The sequence below is a fragment of the Apaloderma vittatum genome, unplaced genomic scaffold, assembly GCF_000703405.1.
Source record: "Apaloderma vittatum isolate BGI_N311 unplaced genomic scaffold, ASM70340v1 scaffold4823, whole genome shotgun sequence".
NCBI lineage: Eukaryota > Metazoa > Chordata > Aves > Trogoniformes > Trogonidae > Apaloderma > Apaloderma vittatum.
This window is the reverse complement of record NW_009706326.1, coordinates 83,018-95,348: the sequence shown is the minus strand read 5'-3', so window position 1 is coordinate 95,348 and position 12,331 is coordinate 83,018. Positions and strand designations below refer to the sequence as shown.

The 12,331-nt window shown below is 46.4% G+C and overlaps 1 protein-coding gene across 1 annotated transcript; it reads right to left on the bottom strand.

Moving 5' to 3' along the window:
* Positions 1 to 374: 374 nt before the first annotated feature.
* On the bottom strand, positions 375 to 12,118 carry GPR20 (G protein-coupled receptor 20). Its single transcript, XM_009865734.1, has 2 exons — positions 12,041 to 12,118; positions 375 to 1,457 (listed from the first exon to the last, which is right to left on the bottom strand). Exon 2 carries the CDS (start codon positions 1,434 to 1,436, stop codon positions 375 to 377), a length of 1,062 nt encoding a protein of 353 aa, XP_009864036.1. The 5' UTR covers positions 1,437 to 1,457; positions 12,041 to 12,118.
* Between the last annotated feature and the right edge of the window lie 213 nt (positions 12,119 to 12,331).

Below are 12,331 nucleotides of genomic sequence, written 5' to 3'. Positions count from 1 at the left end.
CCCAAAAGCTCTCATAGAAAACAGAGATATCTTGATTTCTAAGTCATCCTAGGAGTGTCATGTCATGATGTCAAACAAGAAAAGAAAACCACAGTAAAGATTTCTTTTGCTAGCAAAATGTCTGTATTAAAATACAAAGAAAATTTTCCTTTTGGGAACAGTAATTAATAGACTCTCTTTTGTATTGGTACTAACAGCACTGCAAGTTCCATTTTCCAAACAGACCACAATGTTCTTGAGGAATAAATGCCGCCACTGTCATTCTGAACCTCAGCCTAAAAACCAGCGAGGTCAAAACCAACAGTACCATGCATCCTAACAGTATTCCAGCATCATTACACTGGCTTACTGTGGTGTGTCCCATCAAATGTAGGTTATATCTGGACGCTGCTCGGTGATGGCAAGCTCACAGGGCTTCCTATTGTGTTTGAGAAAGCGATGATTGCATTGGAGCCCTTGGAGTTCTTGCTCATACCCAGGATGTCCACATTGGTTTGCTCTGGCTCCGTTTTCCTGAAGATGTTTTTCATGGTTGACTGGAAGTTATTGGTGACAAAGCAGTAGACAATGGGGTCCATGCAGCTGTTGAGGCTACTCAGGGTCACTGTTACATGGTAGACGAGGAGGCTGACGTCATGGGGCATATCTGGGTTGATGGAGATTGCTACCTGTCGCACATGGAAAGGAGTGAAGCAGATCATGAAGATGATGAGGACGGTGATAAGGAGCTGCACAGCCCTCATTCTCCTCTCCCGACTCTGGTGCATGAGGCTGGGCTTAGACAGAGCACACATAATCCTGGTGGTGAAGAAGATGATTATGATGAGAGGGAAGAAGTACTCGCAGACCATCAGGACCAGAATCTTGGAAAGGCAGCACTCAGCAAACTTTATTGCCATGGTCAGGATGGAGAAAGTCACCACAGTGGCAAAGATCCAAATGAAGACACAGATCCCTTTGGCACAGGTGGGGTTCCTCCATTTACGTGAGGCCTCCACCTGTACGATTGCCAGGTAGCGGTCAACGCAGATGCATGTCAAGAAGAGGATGCTGCAGTACATGTTGACAAAGTAGCCAAAGATATGAACCAAGGAACAATTCACACAGTCCCCTGCACTGTAGAACATGATGATCCGGACAGGCAAGGAAAAGCCCACCAGGAGATCAGTAACAATTAAGTTGATGGTGTAAATGACAGAGGTGGTTTTTGTCTTGGTACGGAAGCAGAAGACATACAGAGCCAGGCTGTTCAGCACAACACCCACCAGGAAAATGATGGCATTCACTACCATCAGGGCAATCCACAGGCTGTAAAATTCTGTGTACAGTTCTTGGTCAGGATGGATGAACTTGGAGAACAAATAGATGCTGGAGTTGGGTTGCTGAGTGGAGTTGGTAGAGTCAAGGGTCGACAGTTGGGTGGAGGAGGTCGACATGGTCACTAACTTCGCAGCAATCTGGAAGAAAATGTACAGAGGTATATTGATGGGTATGTCAGCATTCCTTAGGACTCAAAATATTGTCACTTAAGAACATTTTAACCGAAGTATTTGTACATCCTTGGTAGTCATATATATCGCTGTACTCTCTGAGTGCCGCATCTGCCAGTATGGGACTACCACTAATCCCTAAGAAAATACCTGGGTTTATAATTACTATCTTCCAGTGGTTCCAGATGCATGTTTCAGAGAAGACACAAAATCCCCACTTCAAGTTTCTCTTCCTTTGCCCTGTGCAAAAGTGGTTTTAACGCCTGAGCAAGAGGTAGGTTTAGACTAGACACTAGGAAGAAGTTCTTCATGGAAAGAGTTGTGGGATATTGGAACAGGCTGCCCAGGGAAGTGGTTGAGTCGCCATCCCTGGATGTGTTTAAGCATCGCTTGGATGTGGTGTTGCGTGATATGGTCTAGGGGTGAACTTGCAAGTAGTGTTAATGGTTGGACATGATGATCCCAAGGGGCTTTTCCAACCTGGATGATTCTGTGATTCTGTGATTCTGTAAGAGCAGATGTGTGAACTATGCTGAGGGGAGCAAAGGAGAAGGGAAATTTGGTCGTGTTTGAGCCAGCCATGTGGCAAATGGCCCAGAGAAACAGAGGGGGTTGCTGCGTCCAAGCAGCGTGTTTTGATGCTCAGGGAGGGCACAGACCATATTCTGTGACAGGGAGGGTCAGGTCAATATGAGGCTTCTACCATGTCTTGTTTCCTGAACAGGGCACTTATTCTTCTGTGTCCTTCCCCCAGAACACATTTGCTCAATGAATTGGCACAACCAAAGCTCCAGCACCTGACTCTTAAAATACCACAGCCCTTTCATTGGCTAGGTGATCCCGCTAGAGAGTTACATACAACAGCATTTTTGGGAACTGTAGACTTTCCTGAAATCAAAGGATGGCTGAATTTTTCAGGAAAGCACAAGCAGGTTGTGTGGCATCTTCTCGAGGTCTGTACTCATAGCAACAGCAGCCGGGAGATTTCAAACCAAGGGCGTTAGCCGCTACTCCTGCCAGAGTTTGACAGTTTAATTTGCAAATCATTCCTGACTTATACACTATTTTAAACTGATTTGTATATTAGAAAGATAAAAAAAAGCTCAATATATACAGAGACTTGGCTGGTTTCAATAAAAATAAATGGTTGAAAAATGTCTGGAGTATCTCAAAGTAGTCGAGCACGACTCTGAGGTTAAAAAAAATCAGCTTGAATCAGCTGAAAGACTTGAGTTATGAGGGGTTGAAATCGCTGCTACCAAAGAGCCAAGTGCAGCAGGGCTGGGAGACAAGGAGCTGCAAACGCTTCTTCCAGTACTCACAGGGACCGCGGTGTGCTTAGACCGTGTGTCTCAATGAGGAAGGCTTGAGTTGCTAAAGGAGTCTGGATATCCAGCTCCCCCAAGCATGTCCTATCCTCTGGCAGCTGCTTTTTTGCCTGCACCAGTCCTTTTTTGCTGCTTGTGGGGTTTGGGTCAGCAGACAAAAGGTGTCACATTGCCTGTGAGATGCTTCAAGCTGTTGGTGGCCATGTACAAAGTGGAGGAGGAAACTACCTAGGTCAGAAGCCTTCCAGTGAAAAGTGGATCCTCAGGAGAGTTCCTGCTGGCCAAAAGCAAGTGTTTTGCAGGAACGGTTTTGAGTCCAGAGAGTGTCACAGCAGCTCTTAGCCCGCCTGACGAGTGCCAAAGCTTTTTCCTGCCCGGCCACCAAAACTTGCTTATGGGGCTAATGAACTACAAATCCCTGTTAGCTGTAACCCTCAATCTCTTGAAGTCCTCTACACGTCCTGAAAAGAAGCAGAAGCTTTCCAGCTGTCTGGTACAAAGAAATGGGGAACTGAGATTTAGGAGAAGAGATTCCCAAGTCTCTGTGCACTTACAGCGCTCTTGGCATGTCTCAGCAGTGTTGAGTGGAGGGAAGGATCACCTCTCCTGGCCTGCTGGCAATGTTCCTCCTAAGACAACCCTGGTGACCTTCTTTCTCACAAGGGTGCATTGCTGGCTCATATCTAACTTGGCCTCCACCAGGACCCACAAGTCCTCTGCAAAGACACTTTCCAGACACAGCCTCAGGCTGTGCTGGTGTTTTCCCCTCATCCTGGTAAAGCCTCTGCTGCATCCTCTCCTGTCTTTCCACATTTCTCTGAACGGTGTGGTCCCAGACATGAGACTGCACCAATAATGAATCGATGGAGGTAATAACTCCCCTCCATCTGCTGACCACGAACCTCCAAATGTAGCGCAATATGTATTTTTCCTTGTCTGCAGTGAGTGCACGCTGTTCTTTTTCAGCCTAAGATCCACCATAACACTCACATCCTTTTCAGTAGAGCAGTTCCCAGCCTGCACTGGTGAATGGGATCATAAGGTATAGCCAGGCAGGCTTCTGTGGAGGACCGAGTGATCAAAGTGTGTGCTTTCCTCTCCCTTCTCACTTTGGAGAAGTCTCAGAATGAAGCACGTTTGGTAAATGGTAAACGTGCAAGTTCAAGAGTCCTCATGGGATGCTACAGCCTAGTTGTGGTTATTCTGTGTGGTTCATTCAAGAGAAGTGAGCATGAAGCAGAACATCTGTTGAACAAAAGCAGAGATTAGGACTGTGAATTTAGAAGACCAGGTGTGAAGCTCCCTCTGGAAATTGTTGGAGAAGTGACTTTGCCATCATGATGGAGCTTATGTCTGTTGCCATGGACTCTTGTGATTGCCCTAGCTTCTTCTTGCCTCTCATCTAGTGTATGGAAGTGGTGTGAAATAAAAAGATAGTTTTTCTGAAGTTTATTTACAATTAAATGGCATTTTGTTCTGTTTAGATAGCCCCTCAAGCCCAAGTAGTTGTCCTGGTCATTGGAATGTCTGGTGCTCATCTATAAAGCCCTTCTGAGCTTAAACTCAGTGCCAGATTATGCTGCAGGACTGAAATGCAGAAGCTTGGCGTCAGACCACCTGTAACATCCCAGAGAACTGCTGGGCAAAGAGGAGCAATCCTAACTTCTGCCCGCTTTGGCATGTGGGCCATCGCAGCAGCAACTGGGCGTTGGAACACCTTGTCTTTCAGGAATGGCCAGATTACCTCCCCCCGTGCTGACCTCCAGGGGCAGCCACAGTAACGCGCATTTTCACGTTATTTTGTCTGAGTCCGACTGAGCCTGCAGGCTCCTGGGGGAGAGTCTTGTATCTACATTTTGTGCCAAGCACGCTGTCAGCGAATAACAGGAAAACTGGACTCAAGACTGGCTGAAGGCAGTGGAGTTGCAAAGTCTGGCACCTGGGAAAGATGCACAGGGAGGACGCAGAATGTTGGCCCATTTTCTAATGATTTTATAATATTCTCACCATCTAATCTTCTCTGTTTGTTTGTTTCACTCTTTAATTACAAAAACAAACTGAAACGAGCAGATGCCTGGATCTGCTCCCAGATCTCTCTTTGCAGATGCTGTCAAGAGGAGCACTGTGGAAGCCGCTACACCAGTGCAAATCAAGAAATAATGGGGTTTTTGCCCCTTAAGTGCAGTATAAGCTTGTATATCTGTTTTCATATGGAGAGTTGAGCAAAGGGAGAAGACAAAATCACGCATCCCATCCCTTAGCACCCCCTAGAGTGTATTGAGTTGCATACTCATTTGTCTTATTGAAATTCTAAGGCACTGGCTGTTTGCTCTGATTTTCTATCTTGCTAGTAGCTTGCCTCCGCTGAGAAATTTTTCTTCAGGCTCAGATCCTTTATTGTAAACACCTGATATTCATCTTACACTTTCATTTCCTGCCTCAGTGAAATCGGTATCTCAAAATGCATCGAAATATTTCTCATCCTCACAATGCTATTGAAGTATGTAGGATGCTTTGCAGACTGATAGAAAAAGATCCCCTATGAGTATTCCCCCACACACAGAAATTTAATTCATGAGCATACACAGTGTGATGGCATAGGCGCCTTTTCCACTGAGCCTCACATGCGGTGAAATAAGCTCCAGATATAACAAACAGCTAAAAACAAGGTAACATGTTGTTTGCCAAATTGAAAATGCAAGGAAGAAGCTTGTGTGTTTTCCTGGCCCATCACTGCTCCATCTGAACTCAAAATCCAAGCAATACATTATAGAAGTTCCAACAAATTCGATTAATCCTGAAGATTTCCTCACTGACAGACTGTGGAAAAGCTGCCTCTTGGGCTGCAGTGGGAAAAGTCTTCCTCTAATCAAATTGTTACTGATGGATGTTTGGCTGAATGGCCTCTTCCTTTCTTTTTGGGACTGCCCTCATCCCATGGCTTCCAAGCAGAAGGGACGGAGAGCTGGACTGGCAAAGCAACAGCATTCCTCTGAGCGCATTTAATGAGATGGAACTGGACCAAACCCCTGGTTAACAGCTACCAAGTATTTTTCCACTGCGGGTCTCCAGGCACTTGACAAAGGTACGTTGCTCCATTTTGCAGCAGCCTGAACAAGTCTCAGAATGGCAGCATGACCTCGTGTCTGAGGAAAAGCAAACATTTCCAGAGATTTCCACTTCTTCCCTCCCTGGATCTTGTCAAAGAAAATAACACCAACCATGTCTCTCTCTGTGCCATCAGAAATGCTCATGCAGGTGTTAAAATGAGTCAGTTCAGCTACCCATCACCACGGAGTGGTGGCATATAGCATCCTGTGGAGGTTGTGGCTAAATATATGAGAAGCCTCGAGGCTCTGCAAACCTTTATTTTGCTGTTTCCTGTACCACTTATTGCTGGCAGCTCTGGCATGAGCTCATGCAGAGCTAAGAGAACCGCAGTCACCTTCACTAACAGAGTAAAATAGCCCTTGTGCTAAACCCCTTCCTAAAATCTTCAAAAAGTTTGGAGCTCAGCCTTTGTCATGCCTAATTTAGCTCTCAGCCCCCCGGATTTCCGTGCAATCCCTGTTTCTTGGAGCTGCCAGTCTGAAAGCCCAAGATAGGTAAACACACATCCTTCTGAGCACCGTTTGACCACACCGGTTGGCCTACCCTGTTATACCTCTCAGGCTGGATTTCGTCTGTCTGGCTGTGAGACCGCGGGTAGCATTTCCTTAAAAGTACAGCAGGCATTTGGGTAGAAAACGGGATAAAGGGAGGGGCAGAGGCTGGAAGATGACCTGGTTTCCCTACTTCTGATAAAGGTCCCTGCTCATCGCTGGGAGAGGGGCACTTAGCCTGAAATACTTTCTCACTGTTGCATGACACAACCAATTCGGTCACTCTTGGGCCAAATAGGAAACAGATGGTCGCTGTGCTGAAAGCAGGTCCTGCAGCCTCTTCCCTCGCTCGCTGCTTGGCATCACACTTGTTCTTTTAGCTTTCCATGAGCTTGGGCAGCTCAGCGCTACATCTACCCTGCAGGACAATATCCTTGACCATTCTGTATTTTTTTCCACCCGAATTTTTTGTTCGGTGTCGGCCTTCAGCCTCACTCTCCACTTGTTGAATTTAAACGGGGTTCACTTCCTTGACCCAGAGGACTTTGGATTTGGCTCAGCAATTCAAGTAATGGGATGCAAAGGAAAAGGCAGGTCAGGGAACTGAGCTTTGTCTTAACTGCTCTCCAAAATGGTTATTTATTGGCGTGTGCAGATAGGATCTCTGCGTGCAGACCCAGAGACGGAGAATCAGAGCGCCAGGCACTGGGTTCAGAAAGTTGAAAAGTACATTAACAAGCGCGAGTGAGTGTTATTTAGTATAAACAGCTTCAGCTTTTCTCATCTCCCTGTCTTGCATCAGAACATCTGATACAGCAACCTGGCTCCTCTATCATCCCCCCTGTCCCCTTCACCCTGTCCTGCCTGCCGGTGTTACTTTGCTGCCTGGGATGGCAGCAGCATGTGTTTAGTTTTGCAGCCTTCCCGTGTTTAAAGTTCCCTGGGTGATTTATCATCATATTTATAGACAAAGGGTTAAACTCACTCTCTTTCAGTTTAAGTTGTATGATTCTCCTTCTGGCAAGCTCTCACTCAACTCTGACTCAAACTGGCCAAATATGGTGTTTTTGTGCATGTCGAGGACCTTGCCCTATACGTGGTAGATCTTGTGCTGTGTGCCTCATGCTCAGCCTGGGGAGGGTGGGTTTGCTGACAGTGACAACTGAAGGAGAAAGGGAGAGAAAGGGAATGAATTCAGCTGCTGAAAGGGAAAAGCAAGTGCCTCTCTAGCCCTCAGGCCGTGAGAAGGGAGCTGATGTCTCAGGGAGCAAGACGACACCCTGAAGAAGAAATGGGTCTATTCTCAGTGTGGAGAAAATCCCATGTTTGTGGGCATCAGGTCTCTGCTCTCGCTGGATTCTCGGGCATTGATGGCTTCTAGATGCCTCTGGGTCTGAGGGTGGCTGAAGTCTGTGTGTGAAACACTGAATTGCTGGGGAATTGCAGTTAGAAATAGTCAAACCCAGTCTAGAGTTGGGTTATTCCTTCCTCTCCAATGCCGTGGAAATACAAGGTGCTTTGGAGACATGAAACACATAGTCCTGTGAGTGTCAGATTAAACGACGCCTGCTTTCCTATGGTCTCATGCCTTGCAGTGGCTCACAGGGCTGGATGAATGCTTTACCCTGGTCGAGATGTTTATTGTAAATTTTTCCCATGTGGACTCTTGGATGCCTTAATGAGCACTCACGTTCCAGCTCTTCCCTTGGCTCTGACACTTGTTTGACTTTCTCCTCTCTTTGCTGCCTAATTTCCTGAAAATTGAGGTGATCTTTCCCTTCTGCCAAACTTTGGTTGGAGTTAGTCACCAGATTGAAAAACATTAGGAGAACGGAGGAAATCAGAGCTGACAAACACACAAGTAGGCACTGAGAGCGATCCTTGTTTCCTCTGATATGAACCTGCAGGGAGTTTGCTAGCACCCTCCACCACACATCTTTTTTTTTAGTATTATTCCCTGTGAATTTGTAATTGCTTTGGCATGGAAACACTGCAAACAGGGCTAGATGGCTTCTCTGCAAAGAGAGGACATTGTCTGCCTCTAATTGTTTTTCTGAAGTGAAATAATTTCAGATTTGCACCTTATGATATTTTCCTCATGGAAGAACCAGCCTCATTGGGGATGGATGACATCTAATTGCCTGGTGCCTGCACTGGTCAGTCACAGCATGCTTGCCCACACGTGATGAAAAGCATGATGACCAGCAACTCCTACTTTGCCCAGTGGTTTGAATGGTTGTGTGCTGAATTACAGTCTTCTTCTGGAAGGAGAAAGGTGTGAATTTATTTTGCACAACAGCAAGAGGGATTAACCATCACCCGGCTGACTTCTGCTTCTCTGAAGTTGCCCATGAGAATCAGATTTAGCATCTGGCTAAAGAGTCAAAACTTGGATGCGCAGTCCCAGGCATAGCCAGAGGTTTTCCTTCAAGTAAGCAATCATGGACTAAGGATCTGTGGAAGTCAAAACAACATTGATTGTTGGGCTGGCGTGGCTGATGTTCTATTGAGCCATCTGCCTCCTGCCTGATATTCCCAGTTAGCCCACACGTGGTCCTTCATCTCCAAGGCCCTGCTGTGGATGGGTATTGCCACGAGTGATCTGAGTTTTACCCACCATGTTGTGTTCCTTGCTGTGTGTGCACAGGGGTGGACCTTATGCTGCCCAGCAAGCCTATGCCCAAAACCAAGTCCCCTGAGAGTGAGAGACTCAGATGCCTGGGTTCAATTTGGACAGGCAATAGCCTGTGGGTGCCCAAGCAATGATTTAGTCCAGCAGGTTGTCTTAGGCCATGAGGGATTATTACCAGTTAGAATAGGGAGAGGACAACCCTCCAAAATGCATTCCTCTTCTTCACAGAGCAAAGTGACCCAGGGAGGCTGCTTCGCTTGGACCAGATGCCCACTCTCAGCACCTAGGCTTAAACCTGCTGCTTAAACCAGGTGATGGATCATCAGTCTTGGACAAGCCAGAGACAACCTATTTAAAACTTGAGAAGATCTGCATGATCCTCTCACAGCCCTGTCCTGAACATGCATGGAGAATATGGAATGAAACTCACAAAGATACGCAGAGCAGGAAATTCGTGTACTGGCAGATTTCTTATGAGTTTATACTTCCTCCATACCCATTTGCAGCAGTAATGCCCCAGCCTGTGAAAGAAGGAGCCCAGATGCACATATACCAAAAAAAAAAAAAAAAAAAGACCTCAGCCTTTGAAAGAAGGAGTCCAGATGTACATATACCAACAAAAAAAAAGTAAAAAAAAAGTGGGATTGTACATACACACTGCAGCTACTTGGTCTGCGTCTCCAGACCTGTAAAAGTACACCTAGCAGTGGTGGGCACCCAGAGGTCCTTCAGCACATCTCTGATGAAGCTTACTAGTACTGGTCATCTCAGAAGTACTAATAAAGGCTTTATACCTCCACTTACTTGCTTATTCCACACTGTACAGAAAAATCCCTCCGTAAAAGTTTAGATGTCTACAATGCCTTCTTGATACCATTGCATTTTTCATGTCTCTCTTTTCTGCATTACCAGAGCTTGGCCTTGGAATGACAGAGGTACTAAGTTCCTCGCTGAATGCTCTATAAATCATGCTGTTAGCGTTTAAAAGACCAATATCTCATAGCCTGTCAGGGCTAGTACCAAGTGCCATCTGTCACAAGGGAGCATGGAGGGACACCTCTGAAGTAGATATAGTGCATTTCTAGCTCTGATACTTTAAGAGAAATCACAGCATGACTTCCTAAGTGTATCCCTCTCTGTCCTTTCTGGACCGTTATAAGGTGAGGGGAAAGCACATAGTTTGAGGAATTTAATTTTTTATTTTTATAAAAGAGTTTACTTTGTTTTGTTGTTGTTATTGAAAAATCTGACTCTGTGGATTCTGAGTTTTATAGTTCCAGGCAGCAGAAATGGATTTCTGTCTGTCTTCTTGGGAGGTTGCAACAGGACAAGACAAATGCATTTGATTTTATTGAGATTGTGGTAATCCATCTAGCATTTCAAGGGTGCCTGGGACAAAGTGCTAGAAATGTCATTTTGGAATAAAAGCTATCATGGCTGTGTACAAGGAGAACCCTGCAGTGAAGATTTCCATATAGGCACATATAGGAACTTCACAGGCGAGTGCAAAAGCCTTGTGGGAGATAGAGCACCATCTGGCCTGTGTGTTTCCGCTTGCTTTTGAAAAGAATTTTTTTTTTAATTGCAAATTTAGCTATCTTTGAGCACTTTTTCCTCTTTCTGCCTTCAGCTCCCTGCTTGCTCTGTTCCTTGGCAAGAAGCCCAAGAAGGACAGAGGGGGAAGAACAGCAACAGAGGAATACTCTGGGGAATACCTGGGGAATATTTGGGGAATACCTGGGGTTCTGCATGGCCCAGGGGTGGAGGAGCGAAGAGGCAAAGCTCACATCTCATGATGGGATGCACAGGGAACAGAGGTGACACAAATGCAGGTAGGGATGAAGGGGTCAGGTGCACCATGAGCCGCAGACCAGCCCACCATAGATGCAGCTTTGCAGCCCGGCACTCGCTTCAAGGTGTGTTACTCTTTTGGCTGCAGGGAGAAACTGAGGCATGGAGCCATAGGAAGGCTTGGCCCACAGAATGCATCGAGATGGGAGACCTGGTTAGGGAGATGATAGTTTTTGAGGCATCTGAGGATAGAGAGCCAAATCTTAACCCTTTGGGAGACTAGTTTCTGTGGTTTCCTTTGCAGGCACTTATGACACTGTTTTACGGACAGACTCCACAGTGTCTTCAGGGTTTTGCAGATTTTGGATCAGCTATGTTAACCTGGAAAAGTTTGAGCTGTTGGGCCGGGTATTGCTATGAAAGCAGGAAACATTTCTGAATGGGCCTGGTAAGGGACCGTGGAAGAGATCTGCTTCTCGTTAGACTGACCCAACAAGTGGATTCAGAGAATAAACCCAGCATCTTCCCTAAAGCTGATCTTGCACCCTGCTGCATGGCCAAGCAGAGGTAAAACATACCCAGAAGTAGCTGACCCTATGCCAGATAGTGCGTTGTCTCCTTTTTTGCCTTCCAAAATCTGCCTGAATGTATTTCCCCAGAATTTCATTATGTCTGGGAATATAAAGATACAAACAAGACATCACCCCACTCCTCACAAGCATAGTACTTCTAAATGAGGGAAACCCAGTACCTTCACATGCTTTTCATCACCGCTCCCATCTCCTTGAGAAACAACCAGATATCATAACTCTGCCCCAAAATCAAAGAGCAGAGAATCTCACAGTGGGAGAAGCCCCTCGCAGCCCCTCGCAGCCACCGGCACAGCCTGGCTGTCTAGGTCAGCCACTTCCTGATGATCTTCCACACCTGCCACATGGGCAGAGCCAGGAGCTCCCCGAGCTGCTCATCCACGTGTTCGGCGCGGGACCCTCTCCACTGCCATCCCTGATGGGGCTCCCTAAAGCAACAGCCAGGCTTTCCACTCCAGATTTGGGGTTTACTCTCCAGAAATTCCCTCCTGGCCCCCCGCTTTCACCTCCCCGATCCCATGCCCCCCCCTTTCCCTCTGGCCAATATCCCAAAGCATTCACCTTTGACAGTCCCTGTAGTGGATTCTGCCATGATGGACTGACTTACCTCTGGCCTGATTTCTCTTCTAGGTTAGAGGAGCTGCCGATAGGAAAATTTCCTCGTGGACCTGAATGCTATCACCCCAGGAAAGAGTCATCTGTTCCTCCAGGCAGAACAACTGGAGTGACTACAGAATATGAAGAAATGCCTAATCTCTCTAGCGCTCTCTCTCCCCCCCTCTCTTCTAAATATAGCCTTGCAACTAATGGGAAAAAATACACACTACCAAAAAAAAAAAATTTCCACTTGTCTTTAGTGTTCAGAATTTCTCCCCAAACATCTGGCTCCTTGCCCTAA